Raw genomic sequence first — 26,339 nt, forward strand, 5'->3', positions numbered from 1 at the left:
CGGCCGGCCGCACTCGTGCAGGCCGCCGTGGGGCCTGGCCCGCCGCCGCCGCCGCTCCTCGCAGCCGCCGCTCCTCGCCGCCATGAGCGCCGGGCAGGCCGCGGGGGAGGCGGCGGGCGCCGCTGCGCCCTCGGCGCTGCCCAGGGTGCTCTCAGCTCTCTTCTACGGGGCGTGCTCCTTCCTTATCGTGCTGGTCAACAAGGCCCTGCTCAGCGCCTACAGGTGAGGGCCGGCGGCGCGGGCCGGGCCGCAGGCCACGGCGGAGGGGGCGGCGGGGCCTGCCCCGGCTCTGTCCCGGCCCGGCCATCCCGCGGGCTGCCGGCGCTGCCGCTTTTCCCTGGCGAGGGCAGGTTGTACCCCGCTCCCGAGGCGGAGCGGGGCCCCACCGCCCGTCGGGGAAGCGTTTTCATTACCGTTGACATAACTCGGGGGGCGTTGGTGCAGCTCGGGTCTCGGGGCAATCCGCTGGTGCACCGGAGATGTCGGGGAGTGTGCTGAGACTCGGGTCGTTTTCTGCACTTTCAGACCCCATTTATGCCTAGTACGCACCACTTCCGCAACACCGCCTGACAGTGGAGTCCTTGGCAGGCATATTTTTGAAGTATGACAGTCTTTTCCTCGAAGGCTTTCTGTTATTCCCAGTGTCGAGCCCGGTGTCTTGCTGGTCAGACCAGATCAGACCCTTCAGGGAAATAGTTTGCCCCACTGTGCCTCCCGAAAAATCTTATCTTCCTGCAAGCACCTTTGTTTCCTGAGGGAGCTGAAAATGAAAAGTGAACGTCAGAAAAATCCCTTAATGATAAAAACACTGAAGAACTATGTCTTTGACTTGATGGGGCACCCTGTATGGAATTGTCGTCCTGTAGGTGTGATCTCACTGGTAATGTGCTTTACTTAAAAGGTTTTGCTCTGGTTTTGTTGGGTTTTAGCTCATGAACTAAAAACAGAAAAGGGAAAAAAAAAAACCAGAATGGAAGAAAAAAACTTAAAAGCAAAACTAGCAGTGCTTTTCAGTGCTCTTTGAACACATAACAGCTGTATATAGCATCTTCCAGAAATGATACATGAGGCAAGCTGAGATTTTGTTCCATAGTGGTTTTCATCATACAGTCTGCAGCTCCCTGGCATATGTCTAGCACATCCGTGAAAGATAGTCAAGGACAGCATGACCATCAGTAAGCCTAAATTTTGTACGAAGAGTTTACAGCATTGCTGGAAATGTTTGGGGCTATGCAGATCAAAAATGCCTGGAGAAATCTGTGTCGTACAGATGAGTCTCCATATTTATGTGTGGTGTAGCTGTAAGTACAAACCAAAACACAGTTTAGGTGTTGCATAATTATAAATGGAAGTCCTGTTTCTTCTCCTCTTACCCTCTGCCCCCGCCCCCCCCCCCCCCCCCCCCCCCCGTTTCCTGAAATCACTTTTGCTACTGGTGGTTCCTAACCCCTTATCTGTGTTAGGACTCCAGTATCCTTATGGCCTTCCAGCTGCAGTTCAGAGTGTTTATTTCTTTTGCTAATACTCTGTTCCCATCCCAGTAGTGCTTGTTGGAGATGTACATTTCTTGCACACCAAGTTCCTGGAGGCTTCTGTAGATAAATAGCCACAACCTCAAGGCACTAATAACAGAAAATTACAAAGCTTGTTGAGAGCGTGGACCCTCCTTAGGCATTTGTTAGTGCAGATATGCACAGAGAATTAAATGGGTTTTATTTAGAGACCCTGGATACAGTTTTCTGTGTGACCATCCCTGACAGTGCAGTCCAGCAAAATGTGTGACTCTTCGGAGGCAGCAGGAACTGTCACATTCAGGGACCTAAGGCTTTTGGACAGAGAGGCTCCAGACACTGCTGCAATATGGCATAAAGCAGCCATCCATCATAAATAACTTATTTTTCTGTATTTCAATATGCATATGGAAAATTAGCAGTTACTGCCACACCTTTACTGGTTTTAACTTGAGGTAGATTTAGGGGAAAAAATGGAGGCACTCAGGCTCTTTGGATGTCCTGCTAAAGTTTCTGCTTTCTTAACGTTCAAGTATCCATCCTTTCAGCTAAAGCTAATTGAAGGGATATGGTAGGAATTTAGCTGTTTTAGCAGGCAGTAGATGTTTCTACAACATTTACCTAGGTACTTTCTTTTCACAAAAACATATTGCTAGTGTGTTTGGGCTGTGGAGGTAAGCTTCCAAGTTTGCTCAAAAAGTAATGCATTATTAAGAGTTCTCCAAGTGTGTTACCTTCACTTACAAATATTCCCAAAACAATTAGCAGTTTAGAATTGATTGCTACATTATTTGGATGCAGCTTGTGTTTTGCCACAGAAATAAAATACTAGGACTCCAATAAGTGTAGCAGTTCCTGAGCTTTTCTGAAAGACAGGCCAGTCATCCACATGTTCAGTTGTTGACTATGGTGCTAAATTTAAACCCTTTTGTTTTTCCTTTCCTCAGTGTTAAATTTATCTGTTTATGTTTTTCAGCTTCCCATCACCAATGTTTCTTGGAATTGGACAGGTATGTTCACAAGTAAAGCATACTAAATGTACTCCTCATTTTGTAAGTTAAACTAATGGTAACATAGAGATATATTTTAGGGGGGGAAATCTGTTATACCACACTGCTTGTCTTCTAGATTAGATATACTGTAAGGATGAGTGATATGTTTTAGTGAGATCAAGGAAGTTTCAGCTTATGTCAAAACTATTGCCTGGGAAAAGTCATGTAAAGTACTGGAAATGCCATTTATTTCCCCTTGCAGAGTTCAGTAATTAAGAGATCTGGCCTTCAAAACTGTCAAGATTTGGTCTAGCAAGTGCATAGATCCTGTAAGAGTCCTTGAGCTTTTGTGGGTTATATGCAGAGATATCGCCCCTATTTGTAGACAAATATGTATTTCTTCATAAATCTCTCCCCCTGTTCCAATCAGTTTTCCAGTAGGACTACCACACAATTTTGGTTCTTTGTTGCTTTATTTGCCTGTGGGCAATTTGCAGTACTGCAGCAGAAATATGTTTTTTGTTATTTCTTGTTGTTAGTAGGTATCATAGTAAAATCAAAATTCAAATGTTTGTGTACGTAATCTGTAAAGAATGTGTGATTGCGGAGAGATGGCTAGGAAAGATGGAGCCCTGAAGCAAGTGTTGTTTAGGCAAATACATTTAAAAGAGAGGATTTGCTTAAGCCAGGGTTACAAGCTAAGGGGTAGTGAGGAAGAGGTGAGAACAGGGTACTGCAAGTCTGACTTCTCTGCTGTTTGATGCTGAAGAGAGTAAAATGTCTTGTAAAGTCTTTGCTGTTTGAAAGGGAGAGAGAGTTTCACACATCCAGACTGCTCAAGAAAACACACATCACGTTTCAGTGGAAGCCAAAGACTAGAAAATGTGGCAACAATTCATGTTAAGGGCAATGATATGCTTTGTTTCTTTGCTGAACTTAAGACTCAATGGCATTTCCATTTTGTGCTGACTGATCCTTCCAAGATTTCCCTGAACACTTTGTAAAATGCATATAATACTCATTTTAGTCTGTTTTAGTCTGCAGAACCCGACTCCAGCCCATACTCTAGATAGTCAATTATTGTATTTTTGTATAAGAAAAAACCCTAACATTTTTTTTCCTCCCTGGGGCCAGTGTTAACTCTTATGATGTGTGATTGCTCAGGTATTCTTCATTCTGTCCATATCTTTATTATTTCTTCTTCATGTTGTCAACAGACTGATTGGTGCACAACTCCTGTCTCGCATTATCAAAAAAGCTGTGAGAGTGATTCTGCAGACTAAACAGCACTCTGAGTGAAAACATCATGATTATTCTGGAATTGTGTCCTGTTCTATTTTCTCAGCTCCTTCTCAGCATGCGTTGTTTCACAGGGTGCTGGTAATTTTTTCAAGCTAGTAAAGCATATGCCTATACTGTGCTTTTAAATAAATAGCTGGCAAAATTGATAACAATAAAGTTATTCCAGTTTATTAATTGCATGCTGTGCTGTTCTTTGAAAGAAATACATAATACCTAGCATTTGTCAAGTGCATATAAAGATTTTGTCTTTGAAGCAGTTCTTTCATTCATATATTACAATTTTGCTCTTACATAACGTCTCGTTTTTTCTTTTTGTTTAGATGGCAGCCACCATACTTATCTTGTATGTGTCAAAACTAAATAAGATTGTTCACTTCCCCGATTTTGACAAAAGTATACCTGTGAAGGTAAGGGTTACATAAGTCCTGATATTAATAGGAAAATGTTATCTCTTACAGTGGCATTCTTTCTTATGGAGACAAGATACAAAAGACAAACAGGAAAAGTTTGCATTTGTCAAATGTGATTATTTGTATCTTTGTTTCATTTAATATTGGATTTGATAATTTTATTTTCACTGCAATATTTTGGCCTTTTGTTTGCAGAGAAATGTGGTGCCAATTTGTTATGCAGTACGTGGGAAAGGGTGCTGTACGTTCATACAGCTGGATGAACTCTTTCAGATACCTGAAGTATTTTTCTGGATGTATACAGCTCCCTGTGGGGTCAGTGGGAGATCTGTGTTTAAGAAATAATTTTGATTACAACATGAAGGGAGAAAGGCTGCTTGGAAGTAGGACATGTGATAAAACAGTAGGAAAAGAATAGGTGATAGACCAAAAATGTAAACAACAGTTGACTAAAAGGGGCTGAAATAATGCCCACTGAAAACACTGTAGGTAGGGGCTAGCTGCAGCGTACAGACCTTAAGTGTGTGTAGTCTAAAGAGACAGAACTGAGAAAATATGAGAGGAACTTTTATTATCTCAGATTGGGAACTAGGATTTGAAATGACTACAGCAGTGATCTTTGGACATGGATGCAAAAGTCTGCAATGTTGCTGGAGCTTTACCTTGATGCATAAGCCTTTGTATCTCTGACTTGTTGCAGGGTATTGGTCAGTGTTTGCTCAGAGATAGAGTTAGCTCCCAGCTCTGCTACAGGGCTCAGATATCATAGCTTTTCAGGCCAGCAACTTGGTTGCAGCATCTTGTCTTGCCATCAGTATGAGGTTTACTATGAATGTCTCACACCCATTGGTGAATGCTGTTTATTCTTAATGCATGTTGAAATCATTAGCATTTCTTCATATAAAAATCCAAAATATGAAAGAAGGTTTCTCAGGGGGTAGTTCTGAGTTCCACGTACAAACAACTTGTTGAGACCTCAAGAAGTTTCTTCTCTCCGCCTCTCGCACTCTCACTACTCTCCCTGTTTGCTGTTGCCTTCACTTTTAGTACAAAGGCATTAAAAAATACAGCACCCATTTTTTTTGGTCTAAATAATATCTATCCTTTGGAAGACTTTCCTGGATATGGTGGAAGCAGTCAGCACTGCAGCATTCAGGACTTGCATATTGCTGTAGTGCTGGATTTGACTAGTCACAGTCAGCTGGATTGCTCATTGTTCATTTCTTTACTTTTCAAAGCACCCTTTGACCAGCTCTTTATCCTTTTGACAACTTTTCCTTTCATTGACTCTAAGATTGCTTTTCACTCCTGGACTGGTTTATGTCCTCAGTGCTTTCAGATAGAGTTTTAAACTAGCAAAGTGGTTATTTTAGTGACAAAGCTTTGGAGTTCTTCACCCTTTTAAGTAAATGTTTCACTGATCTCTGATGTTGTGCTGGATGTTGCAATTTTGTCTTTACAATAGATGAATTTCAGAGGAAAGAGAATGTAATGTCAGCTCTGTTTTTATTCTATGAATGAAATAAAACAAATTTTTCTAAATAAAAGAGAGAGCATTACAAAAGTTTTGCAAACTTATGTTGACAGACTGAATATACTTACACTTCTGTTTGCTTTATAGTCCTATTTACTTTCACTGTTATTTTCACTTAAAAGCTAACTTTAGTTAACTTTTACTGCACAATTCTCCTCTCTCCTCTTTGCTGTAAAAGAAATGCAAAATTTTTAACATAGATAAGATGCAGCCCACTCCTCTGTATACTTTTTCAGCACACAGTGCTTTGAGAGGGCATAGCCTCCAACAAACACAATGTCTTCTGAAGCATGTATAAGCACAACAACAGCAGCTGTTACATGTTAGGATAGAGGATCTGTTTTGTCTTTCTGCCATTTCAGCTCCATTTGACTGATAGTGAATGGGACTAGATGTACACACCACCTTTGTCCCCATTGATTACTTTGGCTGGTTTTAATCTTCTGCAGTTTTTCTGTAGTGGGAGAGTTAATACCTTTGAACTGCAGCTGAATATTGTGTGGGGATCCCTGACTTCTTGTACGTTTTCTTAAGGCTCTGAAGTTCTGTTATTGTTTCTCTGTATTGTGTTAGGGCCCATATGTTTCTGTGCGAGTCAGTCTCATAATGCTAGAAGCTGGAAAAGGTAAAGGTAAAGTTTCATTACCTTTCATTTCTAGTATCTCACATAGCATAATTTGTTGGGTAGATCTAAAATGGTGTATCTTCCAGACATACTAGTATATGCGGAGTACCTGGAGAAGCACAGCATACATACAGTTTATTCATTTTTTTATTGCATCTGTTCTCTTGCTTATTTAGCTACTGTTATTAATACTACTTTTACACCTAAAATTCAAATGTTAGAGTGGCTATTAATCTGAGGGTTATAGTAATTAAAATAAAACTGATTAACATTTACTCTAAATGGAGTCTGAGTCTCATTAGAGGTAGATTGCAACTCTTCTAATGAAATCAGTGAAGCTGGGGTCATGAATGATCACATAAATGGGAGCTTCAGATCAGTTTGCAGCATAGTTTTGGTTTTTTTTAAAAACCATCTTTCTTGCTAAAAATATATCTGATATTATAGTTATAAAATTCTATCAAGTAAAGTTTCTCAACAGTGCTTCAAAACATAATAATCTGAGTTGTGCTTTTAATTTTATCACAGTTGTTTCCTCTGCCTCTGATTTATGTTGGAAACCACATAAGTGGATTATCAAGTACCAGCAAACTCAGGTATAGTAAATGGAAATTATAAGTAGACTGTTTGGATTTTACCCTTTTGGGGGGGGGGTAAAAAATAAACACTAAAGAGCATTGCTTAGGGCCTTAAATGCATGTGATGTCTGTCTGTCTGTCTAAACCCCTGATACTGTTATGAAGTTCTTAGCCAAACATTTGATCTCTTTACAAGTTCTGTGATTCCTTATTTAAGGGGGGCTTAGCCAGGCTTGTACTGACAGAAAATCACAATACTCCACTGTGACAATGAAAGTGCTTTCACTTTCCCCTCACACCCAAGTGTCCAGCTTTTCCTGGGTGTCCTAACCAGAGAGTTTGAAAGCTGAAAGAAAGATATTTTTGAAGGAAGAAGAATAAAGGAAAGATTCGTGATGTCAGTGCAGGTTATTGCCAAGAGATAGAGAAGCTGCTGTGTAGTGGGGTGGTGGCCATGGCTTAGCCCTGCTGAGCGCCAAAAGCAGGTTGAGGGGAGATTGCTGAAGGGCTTGCTGGCTCCTCTGTGCCTGTAAGCATAGATCCATGAGAATTTCTTCCATGCTAGTGTTAAAAAGGTGTAAGTTACATAGAGGACCTGCTGCAGTAGATTGGATGACCAAATTTTCTGTGGAAGAGGAGTGCAGAAGCATGATGACTGCACCAGGATTGGAGGATACAGCACTACCATTGCGATGGTTTCTTGTATGTTATTACAGGTTCCTGAGGATTTGACAGTAAGCTAAACCAAAATGGAGAATTTTGCAGGTTTTCAGCATTTTGTAACTTTGAGACAGATGCTGGGAGAGAAAATATATTTCCTTTAATTTGGTTACATTTGGTTTTATTTATAGAATTAGTTTTCTCTGACTAGCAGCATTAGATGCCTGATTCTGCAACTCTTTGTTGTATGCATTCAGAAGTTGTTTCACTGAAGTGACTGTTCAGGCAGACATAAGGACTTTGGCAGTACTGTCCCTAGTAGCACTTGAGCCATTGTGAATATGGAAGTAGTTTCAATCCTATAAAAGTCTGATTTATGGGTTCTTCTTTTCCATATCCTTAAGTGTAATTTTAAAATAAAAAGTTCAGTAGGTTATTTTAAACATCAGTGCACGGGCTCCTCCTCCTGTGGCTGACATACCTCTTTTAGATTTACTGTTAATAAATAATTTTGGTAACAGAAAAGTAAGAATGGCTGCAGTGTTTCTAGCATTAACATTTTGTTGTGTTGTGTTTTGTTACATTATGTGACATTTGTTTACATTATGGAATTTTCCACCTTGTTTGGGTTGTCAGTAAGGTATAGATGATCCTATACATAACTTCAAAATGTCTGTTGTAAACTGATTAAACTGTGTGTTAGGATTTGTATAATTCATGAATGCAGTTGCTAATAGTTATCTTAAACAGAGGATTAATTGGTCCATATGGCCATGCTGTCAGACAGAAGTGTATTCTCAAATTAATCAAAAAAAAGGTTTCCAACTGCATTACTTGATGTAGACCAACAGTATGTTGTTCAAAAGTAACTGTTTGTTTGGTAGTTGCAGCTGGTCCCACCTTTCATGTTTCTTGTACTTTCTGTGATTTTTTTCTTGTGGATTTATTTTACTTTTTTTAAAGTACAACTTGTTTACTAAGTATGTTTGCTTTGTATTTTATTTCTGTTACATGTTTTTGGAGACAGGTTAATTATGTGTTCTCTAAGTTTAGAACAGAAATAATTTTTACCTACCCATGAATTCTGCAGAAAGAATTATTCCATAGGGAAAACAGCTTTTATATTCCATTTCACTGATGCAGAGGAACATTTTAGAAGGTAGCCAGTTGCATATCTGATTATTTTTCAAAGATTTGGTTGTCTAATCTGCCTGTAGTGTCAGACTGACTTTTTTTTAAATATGCCAGGTGGCTGGGAATTTGTTTTGGTTGCTTATTGCTGGACTAATGGTTTCATCCTCTGGTTACTAAAATTAGGTAAGAATTAGGACATAAAAATGCTGTTAATCTGACACTATGCCTGGATTTTATTTTTTTTTTTTTTTGACAGTTTGCCGATGTTTACAGTGCTCAGGAAGTTTACCATTCCACTTACTTTACTGCTGGAAATCATCATACTTGGGTGATCATTTTTTTTTTTTGTTTTCATTTAAAATACCTTTATTTTAGATCATATCAAATGGATTACTTGTGACATCTCATCAGAATATTGAATGAGTGCTTTTTACTGACAAATAGAGAAAAGCAAAGAAAGTGGTTTTATGTAGCTTTTTTTGAAGACATAGATACCTGCATTTTAGTGAATACAGGAAAAAAAAATCAGCTTGCTTTCATTTATACAGCTCATTGTCTTGCCTGTTGCACAGGGATAAGGTAAGCAGAGCACAACTCACTTTTAGCGGTTATGGTTTGTGTCTCATCTTGGAGGCCCCTAAACTGCAAACTGCTTCAAACAGGGAGATCCGTATGTCTCAAAACAGTGATGATAGTATGTCAGTCTGCTTGTGTAGAGTAGTTTTCTGGGTCAAGTCCAAAACCATACCAGTTTAATGAAGCAAAATGGTATCTACCAGTGTGCTGTCAGATCAGAAAATTCCGTAATTATAGATACCTCTGCTATTTTTAATGAGAAATTAAGAAGTGTATGCTATTGCAGCTTGGGATCACTAGTTTCAGTTGTACTCTCTTGGAAGAGCAGGAATATAAATACATCATACTTTGTCACTGTCATAGTTCCATCCAGATAGCTTGTGCTTGCTTGAGGTGAGGTCATAAGGGGAAAAGCTGAACCTAGGCAACATGAGAGTGATGATCAGGGGAAAAGCTTTTCAGAAAAGCTCCAAGTAGACTGTCATCTCTTTTCAGATGAAGCAGCAGTTGATCAATGTGATTCACATTTGGGGATGCTCCAGGATTATTTTCTCCTTGTAAGTTCTCACAGGGAAAGCAGAACTTGCTGTCTTCTTCTGTTTGCCTGAGGACTCCCACAAGCAAGTGAGGAAATTGTGAGTTAGGTTGTCATCAGTTCTCAGCTAGACTACAGCAATATGGTGTATGAGTGCAAGCAACATCCTAACCTAAGGGAAGTTTAAGAGCAAAACACTGTATTTGTACAGACTGCTGCAGTGTATTTCCTCAGGGCTGAAAATGAAAGGACTCTAGAGAATTTATGCTGGCTTACCTCAGGATTTGAAAAGCAGTCAAGGTCTGGGTTGTTACTGTTGAGAGTCATAATCAAAGCCTAACATATCTAGAGACTACATACAGCTTTGTTGTTGGGACAGTGGTCCACAGCTGTGCTCCTTTGACACACAAGATTCCTCCAAGAGTATTGTATATTTCTCACAGGCCATCTCAGAGGTGGGGAGAATACTAGGGGAATGTCTGAAAGGCACATTGCTGTATGGTGCAAAAATAAGTACTTAAGATATTTCTAAGTAAAGTAATACAGGTATAAGAAACAGAATAGTTTTATGGTATGCTTTTCCCTACTCCGTCGAGTGCTGGTGTAGATGTAGTGAAGAATATGGTAAACTTCCGTGCTTTCCCCTTCATGTACAATGTTTCAATTTGACTTCAGACTAAGTATCAATTTGAAAAATAACCAAGCTAGTGTGCTGTACAGCATCTTCCCCAAGAAAGGTGAGATGAAAAAATGCATTGGATTACTGGAATACACTGAAATGTGTCCATTATGAATACCAATACACAGTAAATTACAGTTTGTTTCAGAGCTGTTACCTTAAACCTTTAACCTTTGCTTTAAAGATTATCTAGTAGCAGACTGCTCACAATGCTTTTTCAATCTCGGTTCTCAGGGCCAAGGTCTGACAGCGTGGCACATGGTGAATCACATGGCTTCTGTAAGGTTATCGAGACTGTGCCCTCCTGTTAAATGTTCTGTGATTGCTAATTGCTTTGAAACTTCTCAGGCAGACAGCCATTTAATCTCCTCTACAAATAATGAAAATGTGAACTGTCTTAATTTTTGTCTACAGGAAACGATACCCACTGAGTATTATAGTCAGCGTATTTGCCATCATTCTTGGGGCTTTCATAGCAGCTGGGTAAGGTTTTCATTTGTTATATGAAGTCATGATGTGAGAGGAGGGACAACAGGAAGATTTTTTCCTTGTTAAGTGCCAAGTAAACCTAAGTTGAGATGAGTTACTCTGGGTTGTTGATTTGGAAAATCTCTCTACTGACATCATTGGGAGTTACATAAATACAAAGGGAAGAATTTAACTCCAGCTGGAAGTATTTGGGTGGTTCTTTTTCCCACTCCTAGGTTTTCCATGTTTATAGGATCATAAGTGAAGCAAGCTAAAACTGTGTGAGGAATGCTGCTTTTATTTCATAGTATCAGTGTGTTTTAATCTTAGAAAAATATGCTCTTGTTCTGGACAGAAAGACTGACTTTTTGGTTGTCAAATATTGTTTTGAGGTAGGCAATGTCTGTTTCTTTAATCACTTTAAACAAGTTCAAATGTGAGATGAAGTTCACAAAGCACTTTTATGCTAGTCTCTTCTGTTTTCTTTCTGTTTGAATATTCCTTTACTTAACTGGAAATGTAATGTTATTTTTTGTTTCTTGACTTTGCTATGCATGAAGGTAAATAATTTCCATGTAATGTGACTCAGATAGAGCCATGTCCTATTAAATTAATTGCCCTGTATCCATAAGGTAACTAGTCAAAACAGAAAGGATGACAATATGTCTGGTCTGACTATAAAACACAAGTAGTCAGACTATTTCCTAGATACTTTTTGTGTAAAAAGAAATAGATAAGTATACTCAGTAATAATTGGACAGGTTGTCAGGATTGAGACAGATGGAATTTTTCAAAGAATGAAAACTGAACGTTTCCTGCCACTTCCACACTGAGTACTGGGAACTCTCTGATGACTTATTTGTGATGGTCCTGTGACTCGAGAAATATAAGGTAATTCGACTTGCAAAGAAGACTTAAAGCAAAACCTGTGACTTGCTGGAATTCTCAGGATTTGCATTTCCTCGTTTATGTTATTTCTCTAGGTAAACAAGGTAATGCAGTGCATTGTATACTGTTTGCTTATTTACAATATTATATTTCTTTCTCAGGTCTGATCTGTCTTTTAATCTGGAGGGCTACACCTTTGTGTTGCTAAATGATATCTTCACAGCTGCAAATGGAGTTTACACAAAGCAGAAAATCGATCCAAAGGTAATTGTGGGGTGATTGTTTAATTTAACATTATGACAGTATGGTAACAGTGTATTACTTACTATATGACTTTATGAACATACAGTTATAAGCTGTTCAATAGTTTCATTTGCTTTCATAATTCAGTTGATATATACGTCATTAATACAGAACAGCCTGGGAAAAACTTGTTATTAGTATCTCAGGCTAGTTTAGATAAACAGTGTATTTTATTTTCTCCCAAGTCTTTTAGGCAGAGGTTGTAGTGGCTTTAAAATGTTCCTTTTGGCTAAAAAATAAAATAAATCCAAACTAAAAGCAAATTGTTTCCCTGTAAACTTGATGTATATATCTAAGAAAGATAACTTTTTGACTAGAAACAGATTTTAAGTGAGGTTTATGTAAAATAAACTTGTGGGTAGGAACAGAGACCTGTCCAGTTTGAGTTAATAATCACAACTGATGTATTTTTTGTATATCTAAAAGCAAGTCTACAGCAAACCCAGTCACGGCAAAGAATTAGGTGATACCTTGATACATTATACTTTATGTAAACATTGAGCAGGCTGCTTGTCAAATACAGTGCCATGAAAACATAACCAAGCTATAGCAAAGAACAGTCTTGGAGATGCTGGATAGAGGTTTTGTCACTGACTTTTGTGGTTCAGTCTGTACAGCGGAAATATATATCTTTTAATAATCTTAGGAGTCACATAAAATCCAGACTCTGTATTTTTCTTTATAAGCAGCACTTAACAATCTCACAGTTTTCTGCAAAATAACGTTTTCATTTTAAAGCAAGAGATAAGATGGAGAGCTTTGCTAAGTAGCATGGCTGAATCTGGAGGAAGGGAAGGCTGCTTTTTCATTCCCCTAATCTGCCTTTGTGTCAAGCAAGTTAACCAACAGGATATATGGCATCCCTCAAGTTGCTTGAAGTTACATCAGTTACCAGTGATTAAAGATGCTCCATCTAGGAGTCAGACTTCATTAATTTTCCTATTATGCTGGCCCTAAGGAGCCATCCTGCTATATGCTTTTGTGGTTGATTTACAGTAGATGGAATGCGTAATCCCTTGGCCAGGCAGAGACTTATGTGGAGTCTTAACACAAAGCAGTTCTGGAACGGTGCCTTGGGAAGTTTCTAACTAGCTGGTGTTTTATAGAAACTGTTCAAGGTGTAGTAGAGCAGTAATATTCTGCTGAACATACAGACAAAGTGACTTAAGTGGAAACTCAGCTCAGTACTAAACACTGAATCTAGCAATCTCAAGTTTGTATTTTAAATTGAAATGTATTATATTTTGTCTGCTCATTGACAATAATGTCAGAAGGATTGCCAGGGTAGTATTTAGTAATTTTAGCCCAAATGGCTAGTAATTCCATTTCATTTTTCACAGGAGTTGGGAAAATACGGTGTGCTTTTCTATAATGCTTGTTTCATGGTGGTTCCAACAGTAATTCTTAGCTTTTCTACTGGAGACTTTCAGCAGGTAAGGAGCAATATTGCATATCTCAGACTGGTAACGGTGTTTCACTGGGTTTTTTCAGTTGTGGGTTGGGTGGGTTTTTATGTTTGATTTTAAAGAGATACTTTCTAGTTAGTGACTAGTATTTGAAATATGTGACTTGGGCTTGCCTTTTACAGGTAAGAACTTGTAATTATTCACTCTAAGGAGAAGCCATGATATGATATGATATATGATATGATATGATATCCCTTATATGAATCTTTGTTTAAGAACTAGTGTGTGAGTGGGGACTCTCGACTAGAGCAATTGGTTGAGACTCCAGCTGCAGTGTATGATTTGCCACATGCTCTAAAATGAGATTGCAAATACCAAAACCAGACAATTTCTAGTCCTTCTCTCATTCTGATGCACATAACAGATTCCTGTTCCATCTCAGTCTAGTTTAGTGACCTACATTCTACATTCTCGTAGAACAACAGCATGACTCTCCATAGGTAATCATAGTACAATATAATACCGTAGTCAGTATGTCCTGGCATGTAAAGTATCAAACCAGGAGGTTTGTGTTTTTCTGGCTCCCTCACAGACTTGCTGAGTTGCCTTTTTCTTACCAGTAAAATGAGTCTAGACATTCATATTCCTTTTTGGAAATGTTTGAGATTTGCCATTGAAAATTGTTACAGAGCTTGGGGGTGTCATAAATCATTCCAGTGTCCTTTGTTGTGTGTTGTTGTGCTGTGAACTCACATGATTTTGTCATTGTGTTCTTAGAAGTCTGCTTTAAGCGGAAAAATTGCCATTCCCTGAAAATGATGGATTTAGATCTGCTCTGAGTGTGAAATCTCTTCTTGTGGTGTCAGTTCACCATGACCTTGTGCCAGTTTAGGAGAATGCAGCTGATGCCCATCTTGTCAGATGTAGTGGGAGCCAAGTTTGTATGTAAGGTTTCAACTGCCTCAACTTCCCAGCAGACAGGGCTGGAGGCATTTTGGGAGAACGGAACAGGGAAGTTTACCTTGTTGCTAGGTTTATTGCATTGGAAAAGTAGAGTGTGTTTTGCTCACATGTTGATTTGGCACAAACAATTTAATGCCCTATTACCTGAAAAGAATAAATAAATATCAGAGAAATGCATAGTGCCTATTGTGCATACACAGTGGCCTGGTCACTTAATATTAAAAGTCCCATTAAATTATGTGGATAACTAGTGTCAGTGTGATGCACAGAGATTAAATCAGAGAAAAGAGGGAGAAAATGGAAAAATATTGATGAAAAGTCAACAAAACGTTGTAGATAACACCTGTATTTAGCAGATTTTTGGGTCATGGAGGTTGGCTTGCTTTTACCCTGGCAGAGCTTTTTGCCTTGATCCATTACAGACAATGCACAGCATGTATCTTTTGCCAGTCAAAATGTCAGTACAGAGTCCATGTGATAGAGAGATTGCTGCTTCTCCTCTAGCTAGTTCTGGAATGGTAGCTACCACATCTCATAGAGACTGCAGTTTGTGAGTGTCCCAGTTATTCACTTCTCCTTCACCAGTTGGCTGACTAGGAGGACAGCAAAACATGATGCGGTGGAAGAGAAAGGAACCACCAGAATGTCCTTCTGTAATACTTTGCAATTTGTTGTAACACCAGCACAATTCTAGCAGGGCAGAGCTGCCCGAGATCCCTCTAATCTGTTACATCAGGTGGTGGAGGCTCAGCTCGCCACAGCTCAGCATGGACTAACAGCTTTTATCCTATTCCTCCTCAGGGGTATGTTCAGCCTTTCCTGAGTTTTGTGCTGATACAGGTAGCTTTAAACTAACCAGATTAAAATGAGGCATATCCTGGAGTTACAGAGATGAAAAGAATCTGTGACATCTTTCTTAGTGACTGTTGTGGGTCACTGTGTGTTTGTTTGCTGCACATCACTAAGGATCAGACTTCAAAGTCGTGATTTAGCCTTTTCATTGACCTTCATTGGTGAGAGACCTTAGTAATGCTTATTTAATCTACTTCTGAGCTCAAAAATGCAGGCTTGGACCTTGAAAGCTGTTCATGAATGAATCTATAGTATGAAATAGATTGCAAGGAGATTATTTATTTATTTGTTTATTCTCTCTGTCTCATATCAACACTACTGTATAATATTAATCACAGTGTTGGTATCTATGAAAAAATAGAAAAACACAAATTCTCTGTATTGTATTTACATTCATTGCTTGCGGCGTGCAGTTTTATATCTACACTGCTGTACATGTTACAAGAATGTGTCTAGGTATCATTGGTGCTGTCATCCTGTTGTCTCTGAAGTTAAATGCATCAACTGTTTCCAGTACTAATACAAATGTTTTGTAATTATAATATGAATCAAATGTATTTTGAGATTTTGCACATTTTCATATTAGCTACATTTTATATGTGTTTACAGTTGATTATATAGCACATAATTCTCACTCTCTCTTATTTTCTTTTAATAGGCAACACATTTCCAGCACTGGACAAATTTTTTATTTGTCTTTCAATTTATTCTTTCCTGCTTGTTGGGGTAAGGACACAGGGCAATCAAGTAAGAAGTTTTAATGATAGTGTTTCAAATTGCAAATCTGAGATGTAAGACTCACCAATAAGTTATGTTAAAATTAAAAGAAAATATATTTTTCCCTAGGCTTCTGTCTTGTTTTTTAATTATTTCTAATAGTGTAAACAGCCATTTCAGTACTATCTGTGTTGTTGACCTTGCAGCACAGTGGACAACAACATGAGATTCAGTTTTTTACTTTCTGTACTTAGTATCTCTCTGATGGATTATCTAACTTCTTATTTGCAGTTAATAGAATGTAAGCCCTTTAGAACAGGAATTGTTTCAGTGTGTTTGTTCTTTAAAGTACTTGTAAGAGTGTGGGAGACTCAAAAGTAATGAAACAATGCTGTGTTCCCGTTCGACCTGCAGAGTCAAAGGAAGAATAGAAAAATGAATTGGATCCTGTTCTGCTCTTTCACACATCACCAACCAAGGGGTAACTTCAAATACTGACATTTAAGAAGCACAGAGAACAGGGATGACTCTGCTAGAGCTCAAGCAGCACATTTTAATGTGTATTTTGAGTACTCTGTATATGCACATCATTAACTTAAAATACAGATCCACAGAATGTTTTTTTTTTAGGGTGTGGAGCAGGTGGGATTGAAGATCCCAGCAAAATAGTGATCCAGAAAATGTTGAATGTTTCAGTGTTGCTAAACTTCTGAGCTCCCTGGGAGGAATTTATAAAATTTTCTCCTTTTATTTAGGTTTCTATTGATGTATTCTACTGTCCTATGCAGCCATTACAATTCCGCGCTCACAACAACAGTAGTTGGTGCCATCAAGGTGGGTTACGGAGCAGAAGAGGGAGATGAGAATGCTCAAATAGACAGGGAAGAGCGTTGACTCAGCAGTGATCCTGATTATGTTTTGACCTGGACACTCAAAATGAGGGCTAATAGTGAGACACTGCTTTTGCGAAACAAGGTCACACCACAAAGTGACCTAGTTTTCTTCCATTGAAGCTCAGGTATACTCTAGAAAGCAATGTGAGTATTGTTTTATTTTTCTGCAAGATAAACTTGAACCACTTTAATTAAAAGATGTACATTTAACCACATTTCATTAGGTACTGTCACCTGGAAGAGTTTTAGCAAAATATAAAACTCATGCAGTTGTGGGCCAAACAACTATCAGAATCCAAACTAGCTTAGACTAGGAATAACAGGCCTCAAGGTGCTCCCTTGCATGGGTGATTAAGGAAAACAATAGCTCCAGCATAGCAAAATTTGCAAAAGGAAGATGGTAATTCTCTTTCTGCAGTTGTTTTTTTTTTGAAAGCTGGCAAGATTAATCTAGTAGTTTTCATTCTGTGGCCCTGAAAGCGTTCTTCTAAATTTTATATGTCTGCATTGAACCATTGAGATAGAGCAACACTATTTCTATTTTCCGAGCAATAGTAATCTTTGAGACATTTTGAACAGCTTTAAAATTGAGAAGCACTTTATGATGCAGTAGTCCCCAGTAGAAGCTGATAGAAATTATGTCATTGTCCAGGCTAGCTGCTAAAACATTTGAAACCAACAAAGTGTTGGTAAAATGATCACACAGTTCTATAGCTTTCCTTCTGTCTATAGGGGACCATCTTCCCAAAACTTAATGGGGGCGGCGTGAGAGGTAGAATCTTTCACATTAAACTATGCTGCCTTGAACTTGAGCCAAGTGCTTTCAATGCACATTTAGTTGGCAAAGTAAGGAGGTAACCCTTTTAAAGCAATAATAAAGAGCTTTTATTGTAACTTTAAAGCATACTTTTTATGCTTGAGAAGCCAAAACCTGCTTTTAAGAAATGGGATTTGAAAAGAGCCTTCCCAAGATTAAAAAGAAGTAAATTTTCAGAAGGTGGCCATAGTTTCATTTTACCTAATATCAAATAGCTGGGGTTTTTTTAATTTTTTTTTTTTTTTTCCCCAGGAAGTCATTCTCCATGCATTGCGTGCATTTAGAAAACATACTGATTTTAAGATTTTATTTTGCTGTTACATTACCCATAAGTCTGACATCCTGTGAAACTAGTTCAAATACTGATTTTAGAGTGGCCAGCAACAGAATATAGCTATTTCCTTCAAACGGTAAATTAATTGATATAGTTTATATTCTTGGAGATGAAAACTGACCTCAGTAAATGCATGGCTTTTGTTTCCTTTCAGAATATATCTATCGCTTACATTGGAATGTTGATTGGTGGAGATTATATATTCTCTGTGTTAAACTTTATAGGGCTAAATATTTGGTGAGTGGAACTTGAATAACTTTTATTTGTTAAAGCTGAAAATTTTTCAGTGAGATAAAGTTTTATGTTCTGTTTGATTTCTCCCACTTGGGCGATGCAGTTTTGAAACTACTGGCCTGAGGAAGCACAGCCTCAGAATGTAAAGTTCATGACAATTAGTTATGTCTTTTCCTGTCTGTTTTAGATATTGAATCTTACTGTGGTAGGTTCTTAACTATGGAAACATGCCTGCAGTTTTATTATGTGGGATTGAGTTCATTCTTTTTTTATGAGCAGCAGTTCTGAGCTGTGAGGCTTGCAAATAAAAGCCAAGTGGTGAGGGAAGTGAGAACACTGACTGAGTTGTGCCCATTGAATATGAGTTATAACTTGTCAGTTGTTAGTTTTTGTGCTTGGATGAATTGTTTCGTCCATTTGTATGAATCTGTTGGAGTAACTGCTAATTGATCTTTGTCTGCTCAGGGCTAGTTTCTCAGATGGCTTATATAGCTCTGAGGCACTCCTAATTTATGGTAGCTGGCATTCTTTAATCCTTTGGAAGGCTAGGTAATTACCTATAAAATGGTATATACAACATCAGGTATCTCTGACACCTCTGTTCATTCTCTTTTCTTTAGTATGGTGGGAGGACTGAGATACTCGTTTTTAACATTAAGAGGAAGCAGCAAGCCTGTGCAACCTGGAGATGAAGAGAATGCACTTCCTGTGTCAAAGAGTTAGCCAAAATGCCTGCCTTGAAAGAGACTGAAGATAAAAGTTTGTTCATCATTGCTGAGAACCTAAATAAGTATGTGCTGGAACATATTTGGAACAAGAAGAAAAATCTACCTCAGTTGCCCCAGATGTGCACACAATTCATTGGTTCAGAAATATTCTAGCTCACCATGTTCTTCACATGTGGACAAGTTTAATTTTAGCTTTTTTTTAAAACCATGAGCTAATTTATAGGAAGGAATGCCATGAGCAAATCTCAAGTGGTAAATTTCTTCATTTACCTGTACTTCGGTGCTGTTTGTACTCAACAAGATCTTTGAGTTCTGTTTCAGTGTCTGCTAGTAGTCTCTGAGGCAAAACTCCCTGTAAAGATCATGAGGCTTGAGTCACCATTGCCTTATGCCAGCCATATGCAATCTTTGATATCAGGGAAGAGATAAAAGTTGCTAGGGATTCAGAATGATTTCATGTATGCATTTGCTCTTGTGTAACGTAGAACATATGGGGCAAAGAGGGGATGTGGCCCCAGATTGTTCCTTGTGTAAGTGTTGACTAAAGAATTCAGAATATGGCCTGGTGTGTTTGGTATACATTGTGGACATTCTCTCAGGCTTTTCATCATCCTCAATAACATCATGGTGTTCTGCTGCAATTGTCACTGTTGTTATAAGTGAACCCTCATAATTTTGCTGCAGGGTCAATGAGAGAAGGAAATTCAGAGAGGATTTTTTAAAAAGATTTTTATGTGTGTGAGCCAGTACCAAACAGGTGATTAGGAGAGACAGCAAAGGAAAATCTACTTTTGTTGAGGTGCATTAATCTTTCTATATCACCGTCCCCTCCTCTGATGTTTTGTCTATAACTACCTTTTAATGCTGCAGAGGTGTGATGCTACTATGTACAAACTGCAAGAGGGGAAACTGATTGACATGGAAGACTAACTTGTTTTTAAATTAAGAGAAAGGTTCAGTGTCCTATTATGTCTTATATGTGCAGTGAAAGCTTATCTGGTACTAGTTCACGATTAAAATTCAGAGCAAGGAATCATAACAAGCCCAGGGGGTTGCTACAGTGGGCAAGACCTGTCCAGTGGTTAAAAAAAAGGGTCTAGAATGTGGTGGTCTGAGTTATCGTCTGAGACTATAATGGCACCACTCTGTATCTTTATTTCCTTCTCTGAAAATACAGTTGATAGTGCTTACCTGTGTCTCTGAGAATATAGCGTTAATCTTTGAAAACACAGTAGAAGCATTGTACAGTGCTGGAAGGCAGCAGAGTAATGAATCTTGCTGAAGTTCTCAATTCCCTTCAAGCATGAGCCAAGATTTTTTAAAATAATCAAATCAAAATAAGATTTTGGAAGACCTTGACATGGAACCAGGGTAGTCTAGTGATTTGTTTGATTCTTGCTTGAATTAAAATACAGCTAAATCTGAAAAGCATTACTCTGTGTGTAACACATGAATGACCAGACTGGATTAGATCTAAGAAACATGTGAGTAGCTCACACCATAAGCTTCAGAGGATGACTAGGCTGCCCACTGCCTGCATAGATTTGAATGGCAGGAGGAGGAGTGGCTGCAAAGATTAGAAGTGGAATTTAAGGGCACAGTCAAAGTGGAAACAGAAGTTTGAGCTGTCCAGTTTCTCACAGCTGGCTAAGAGATGTGACTTTTATTTTCTACATGTTGAAGAGCTGGGGAGGGAAAGGGTTGCTGCATATGTTTTAGAGAGATCTTCTGGTTTTTTTAAAGATTATACTTAAAAAGCCTTCAATATTTTTGAGTGTGTTTTTCTATAGGACTCCTTTTTCTCCAGATCATCTCTACCTCCAGAATACCAATTATTGAACCTCAGCTCTCTGCAGTGGGACAAGATGTTGGAGGGTTTTCATTAATTATGAAAAGATTATGAGAGCCATTTGATTGCAGTACTGGTTGACACACAATGGCACCTGCTAAATAAGATGTAGTTCCCACAAAGGAACAGCTACTGTATGCATTTAATTCATTAATATTTTGCTGTACCTTTTATAAATAAAGAGAGACAGATCACAGTTTTAACAATTTTTTTGGGTTTTGTGTGGATGGACATATAAAATGCTTTCAAGCATACATGGATAGCACCAATACTTGCTTTCTACACAATCAACTGCTACAGTGTACTTGAAATAGTTTCATTAGTTCATTGTGCACCATAGTTGAAGTGAATTTTATTCATTGTTCATGTTACGTTTTTGAAGTGCTTCAGACTTAGACTTCTTACATAAAATAGCGAGTTTATGAATACAGTCTTTACCTAAAACACTCAGTCTTTATGATAGTATTAATCAGAGTCATTTAAAAAATAAATTTAGAAATAAAAAGAAGTAGGCACTACCTGGAAGAACTTGCGAGTGCTTGCATCCTTTCACAAAACAACTCTGCTTCAGTCAGTTACTATTTTCCTCTGTATCTGTGAAGCTAATATTGATTCCAGTAAATTTGCTGGTTGAAACTGGGAATATGGGCTCAACCAGGCACAACCATCATGTTAGAATTTAGATAATTATGGAAATGGCTATTTTGTTCAGAACCTCAGTAATTGTGTCTTTCAATTAATAAGGTAGGAATTTAAAACAGATTTCTCTTAGGATACATCTGTAGATCATCCTGACCTTACTTTTCTACAGATTTCATATCAGCTTAATGAAATATTAAAACAGTTGTAAAACTAGAGGACTTACTTGCTGTGTGAAGCTTAATTTTCTTTCTTTTGCAAAAATGGTAAAACTGGTTAGAGAAAACATTAGTTTTCAGAATACATATTTAAAATAATTAGTACGTGGGCTAATTTTAAATACTGGACTGACTTCTGGAAGTCACATTCCCTCACAGAAGTGTCTTGCAGTTACACGCTGCTAGCTACAAAATGATTCTCAGAAGTCAGTCCAATATTTCTAAAACTTTTTAAGTTCTACAGGTGGCAAGGTGTATTTACGAGGGAGCATACAAAGAAACTTCAAAACAGTAACTGGACTGGAAAGAAATATTGTACTGTACATTAATCTGTTCATACTCTTAATTTTACAGGGATTGCTTGGCAGTGGACTAGCGAGAAGTACAGTGGTCACCCAAAGAAGCTTTCTACCCATGCAGTGTGTAAAGTTCTTGCAGTGATTCCCTTGAAAGTCAGAGAAGCAATACCTCAGGAAAAAAAAAAATAGACTGGGCAGGATGAACAATTCACATTCATAAGAATTTATTATTTTTTCTCTCAGTATCCTGGCCTGATTTACAGATATTAGGCCCATGAAGTACTGCAGGCATATCTCGGACTCATTTCCAGCCTCTGGAAAAGAAAATGTCAAAGTATCATGGGCAGAGCTGGAAGTGCAAAAGAGCTATGGAAGTTTGTGTTTTGACTCCATCATCAAACAGAAGTGATTTTTTTTTTTTTTCATTTAAAGGAGGTATTCACAGTGCAACTTGTTCAAATTTAAAAGTATTCCTTGAATAGTGAGTAATTCTTTGGGGAATTTGTGATTGCAAACATTTTTGGAAATGTAATATTCAGACCTTTTTTGACTGGTCTTACAGGGTAAAACAAGTGAAATTTTAAGAGAGCTTATGTGTGAGGAAACTGGGTTGTTAAGCTAAGATGGTAATGATTTTTATATCTTGTTACAGGTAAGTTAGTGTTACATTTCTTGTGATTCAGACGTCTTTATTCTGTAATGCATCTGCATATTGTGGTTTTCTGGCTGAAGGTGTCTAATGTCAATATGTCAATGACGACACATTGCTGTTCTTCAGTTGGAGATTTCTGGGTGTCAGAGGTTTAGAGATGACTCGAGTTAAAAGTGGAAGAATATCATTAAAGTATATAGACAAATTTTATTTTACCTTATCCTAAGTGCACATGTGAGCATCAGTGATTCTCTTCTCCAGTTTAAACTGATCTTTGAAAAATGGATAATGTTTCAAGTTACCACTACAAAGAAGAGTAAAGGTTGCTTCTGTGTCTTCCCTGAGAAATTCCATATGGTAACTTTTTAAATTTTTTTAATCACTTGAAGTCTGAATTTCATCAATTTCACCTCTGTCTTGCAGTGAGATACTGTTCTTGTAAGCATTTTTTCCCCTTAAGGTTTTGATACATGTCCTCAATTTTTAGTACTAGTTCAAACATACTTTGCTCAGAAAAGCTGAAAGTCCTATTCCCTTGTTAATAGATTACTATACTTGTTCATGCCATAATTGCACCATTTGTAAAATGGGCATAATGATACTAAACTCTTTCTGGAAAGCTCTGTGAAAAGTTATATAATACTGCTTTCTCTGTATAGAAAGAATTAGGTTGTCTTTAGCAATCTTTTATTATTTTGTCTTTGAATTGGTAGATAAATCTATTTTTCTGCTTTCAGTGTGAACTTGCCCTGGAAATATTTGGGCTAGAGTTTAACTCTTTGCTGTAAGAAGTAGTACTGATGTGTGTTATCCCCAAGGTTTGAAGTATTCTTGCAGGGTTTTGGTTTAGGCCCATCTTTAGTCTCTATGAATCCTGTACAATGACAATAATTTTTTTTTTTCTTTTTGTTCTTGGGTAGTTTCCAGAAAGGAGTGAAACCTTTCCTCTAAAGCAAGCATCAGAAATCAGTTTAATTTGGATTTTTTCAGTCGTTTACAAATCTGGGTGTAATGTAGAGAAGTTATTCTAATCTAAGCCCCGGACATTCCATGGGAGAAGAAAATCACGTGATTTGATTAGACTTCTCATTTCTCTGCCAGTGCTCAGAGACTAGCAGCGTGCTGGAAAGAGGCATTTCCCGGGGTGAGAGCGACTAATTCATGCTAGCTCACTGCCTTTGCTCGCCATGGAAGTGTTCCAGCATCAGCTACTCACTCTTCTTGGGGGTCTGATCTGTTTCTGCATTCTGGTAAAATGCATCAGATTTATGAAATATATTTTCCCACGTATCTGGAATACTTTGCCTCAGACTTTCTTTCGGTCGCTGGGAGAATGGGCAGGTAAAGGAAACTTCTTCACCTTCTTCTTGTAACTGAGTGGTGGCTTGTTACATTACTGATCAGGAATGGTTTTCCTTGCATTTCCTTACCCTGTCCCTTCAGAACAAAACACAGTTTCCACTAGGTGTGGTTTGCTTAATTAACTTTTGTTTTCTCTAGTAACTTTGGGTTTATGAGCCTGAAGGTTTTGTGTACTTGGAGAGAACAGAAAAATAGTCAAAACTGGTAACAGCTCACACACCTGGTGTGTAGATGTGAATTCTCTCCCAATTTCTACTTCTGATTTTTTTTCTCTACTGCAAATAGTTTAGTTTTAATAGCATTGCCTATACCCTCAGTTTCCTGATATGTGAAGCAAATAGTTTATGTCTGGCATATGTTTTTCACTTTTCAAAGCAGCTTTTCTTTGTTCCCAGTGATTTTGCTTCAGTGTGTTTTTTCCACATTGGTGACCTATCCTTATTGGTATCGTTAACAAGCCAAATCTACTCTAGCCTAAAAACTTCAAAGGCTGCAACTTGGCAGTACTTTTTAAAAGATACTACACATTCTCATAAAATAACAGATATGTTTAATAAACACCTTCTTCTTCCTACTGATCATTGATGTTTTTCTTAAGGTTGTTAAATTATCAGTATGAGGCAAGAATGAACAGATAAGACATTTTCTGAGTTCCTGAGCTACAGATTGATGGTTGCATCTTGTTAAGAAGTGACCCAAACAGTATGCTTGTGGTTCCTTCCTTTCCCCTGCATTAGAGACTTGATGTGACTGAGTTGAATACATCTTTAATAAGCACATCTCACAGTGGATTAATAAGAAATTAAATCCACCTCTGTGCAGAAGACCTGCCTGAATACTAGCTGCCTCTCAAGCAATATGTATGTCTTGTTTTGATTTAAGTGAGACAAGGACCCCTGTTCTGTGTGTGAGGTGAGGAGCAGCATATATAACTTTCTGTGTAAAATCCTTATTTCCACTGAAGGTTGGGAGACTTGTTTCCTTTAGTGGACCCTTTATGTTCTGTCCTTTTTATAAACATAAAGTCTTCTGGGCCCAGTAAAATTCATAGGGCTTGGGTGATTTGTTGTATTGTGTGGCACATGAGATCTTGAGAATAATGAAAATTAAAAGTTGACAGGTGGAAGCTTGTTTCCCAACAGACTCTTGCTTTTTATCTTCAGATCTGCTAGAAAGCTAAGGATCCACTGCTGCTTCATTGAGAGGTCTCTTTCTCTGTGAAATGAGAGAGAAATTGCTCTTCTGTTGGCAACAAACCTAACCATCCAAAATCATCTTGCTTCCCCAGTGTCTCTCGCAATTTAGAAGTCCTTAATCCACATTTTTTTGAGATTGACTAATTTTCTATTTTCCTCTGAAACTTAGGTGTTTTACCTTGGAATTGCATTGGTGTTTTCCTACTTTATTTCTTCTATATGTCTAAGGTGATAAGGATTTTCCTTCTGTAATTTCTCTGTGGTATTTGTGTAACATTTAAAGTTCAAGGTGCTTTAAAAATGCCAAAGTTTGTCTACTTTCCCAGTAACACTATATCCAAAGGTAAACTGAGTAGTACAGCTCTGAAGGAAGAGCATTTTATAGATGGTGGTAAGTTTGCTGTGATGTTTACAGACAGATTTCTTGTGTGAGAAAGTGTTATATCAGCTTCAGTTACCAGTTAGTCCTTATCTGCTACCATTCTGCCACCAGCGTGTAAGTGTAAAATTTGCAAAGCAGAACTTGTAAAAATATGTATATAGAAGAAAATTCTATCACCTCTTAGGCAGTTGACTTGTTGCTGAGGCAATTGTTGTTTAGGCAATTGACTTGTTGCTTGTTGTTGACCGCATTGAAATTGAGAGTAGTAACTACCTACTGCATCAGATAGGTTACTGTGGGGAGGGATTTGCTTTGAAGACAAAAAGTGCTGAATGAAATAACAAAAAGATGAAAAGGTCACAAGGAGATAAATTTTTAAAAAGATTGATTCTGTGCTTCAGTAGAAGCATTTATGTTGCAGTGTTCAAACACAGATTAAAGAACTGAAGAAAGAAAAAACTAAAGCAGAGCTCCAAATGTAATCTTTATTCTTCTTTTTACTTTCTCCAGTGGTCACAGGAGCAGGAGATGGGCTTGGAAAAGCATATTCCTTTGAGGTAAGATAGATTATTTACCCTTGTTTATTTTAACAAAATAGCAATT

At 38.0% G+C, this 26,339-nt stretch overlaps 2 protein-coding genes across 9 annotated transcripts in view; both read left to right on the forward strand.

Annotated features, from left to right (window-relative positions):
- Positions 1-23,022, forward strand: SLC35D2 (solute carrier family 35 member D2). Of its 7 annotated transcripts, XR_012627238.1 has the most exons (14): positions 120-222; positions 2,488-2,521; positions 3,721-3,883; positions 4,126-4,212; positions 6,903-6,970; positions 9,003-9,074; positions 10,951-11,019; positions 12,054-12,156; positions 13,536-13,628; positions 16,075-16,142; positions 16,889-16,967; positions 18,332-18,414; positions 19,032-19,201; positions 22,200-23,022. XR_012627238.1 is itself a non-coding variant. In XM_074857115.1 (12 exons), exons 1-12 carry the CDS (start codon positions 83-85, stop codon positions 19,132-19,134), a joined length of 999 nt encoding a protein of 332 aa, XP_074713216.1. In that variant the 5' UTR covers positions 1-82; the 3' UTR covers positions 19,135-21,194. The 7 variants fall into 7 exon arrangements, 1 of the variants encoding a protein (XP_074713216.1); XR_012627233.1 differs by lacking the exon at positions 3,721-3,883 and having other exon boundaries at positions 1-222; XR_012627234.1 differs by lacking the exon at positions 3,721-3,883 and having other exon boundaries at positions 1-222; positions 22,577-23,022.
- Positions 22,569-26,339, forward strand: part of HSD17B3 (hydroxysteroid 17-beta dehydrogenase 3) — a 27,226-nt gene continuing 23,455 nt past the window's right edge. Inside the window, exons 1-2 of one of the 2 annotated variants that reach the window (XM_074857116.1) lie at positions 22,569-22,625; positions 26,247-26,293. In XM_074857116.1, coding sequence (XP_074713217.1) covers position 22,625; positions 26,247-26,293 — 48 coding nt within the window. In that variant the 5' untranslated portion in view covers positions 22,569-22,624. Of the gene's footprint in view, positions 22,626-23,929; positions 24,138-26,246; positions 26,294-26,339 lie in introns of those variants that run through there. The other variant, XM_074857117.1, reaches the window with a different exon arrangement.

Source organism: Strix uralensis, chromosome Z (assembly GCF_047716275.1).
Source record: "Strix uralensis isolate ZFMK-TIS-50842 chromosome Z, bStrUra1, whole genome shotgun sequence".
NCBI lineage: Eukaryota > Metazoa > Chordata > Aves > Strigiformes > Strigidae > Strix > Strix uralensis.

Coding starts and splice junctions, on each gene's coding strand:
- SLC35D2 (XM_074857115.1), top strand. CDS start 83: ATGAGCGCCGGGCAGGCCGCGGGGGAGGCGGCGGGCGCCGCTGCGCCC. Junction 4,213..6,902: donor ACAAAAGTATACCTGTGAAG/GTAAGGGTTACA, acceptor ATTTTATCACAG/TTGTTTCCTCTGCCTCTGAT. Junction 18,415..19,031: donor TTTATAGGGCTAAATATTTG/GTGAGTGGAACT, acceptor TCTTTTCTTTAG/TATGGTGGGAGGACTGAGAT.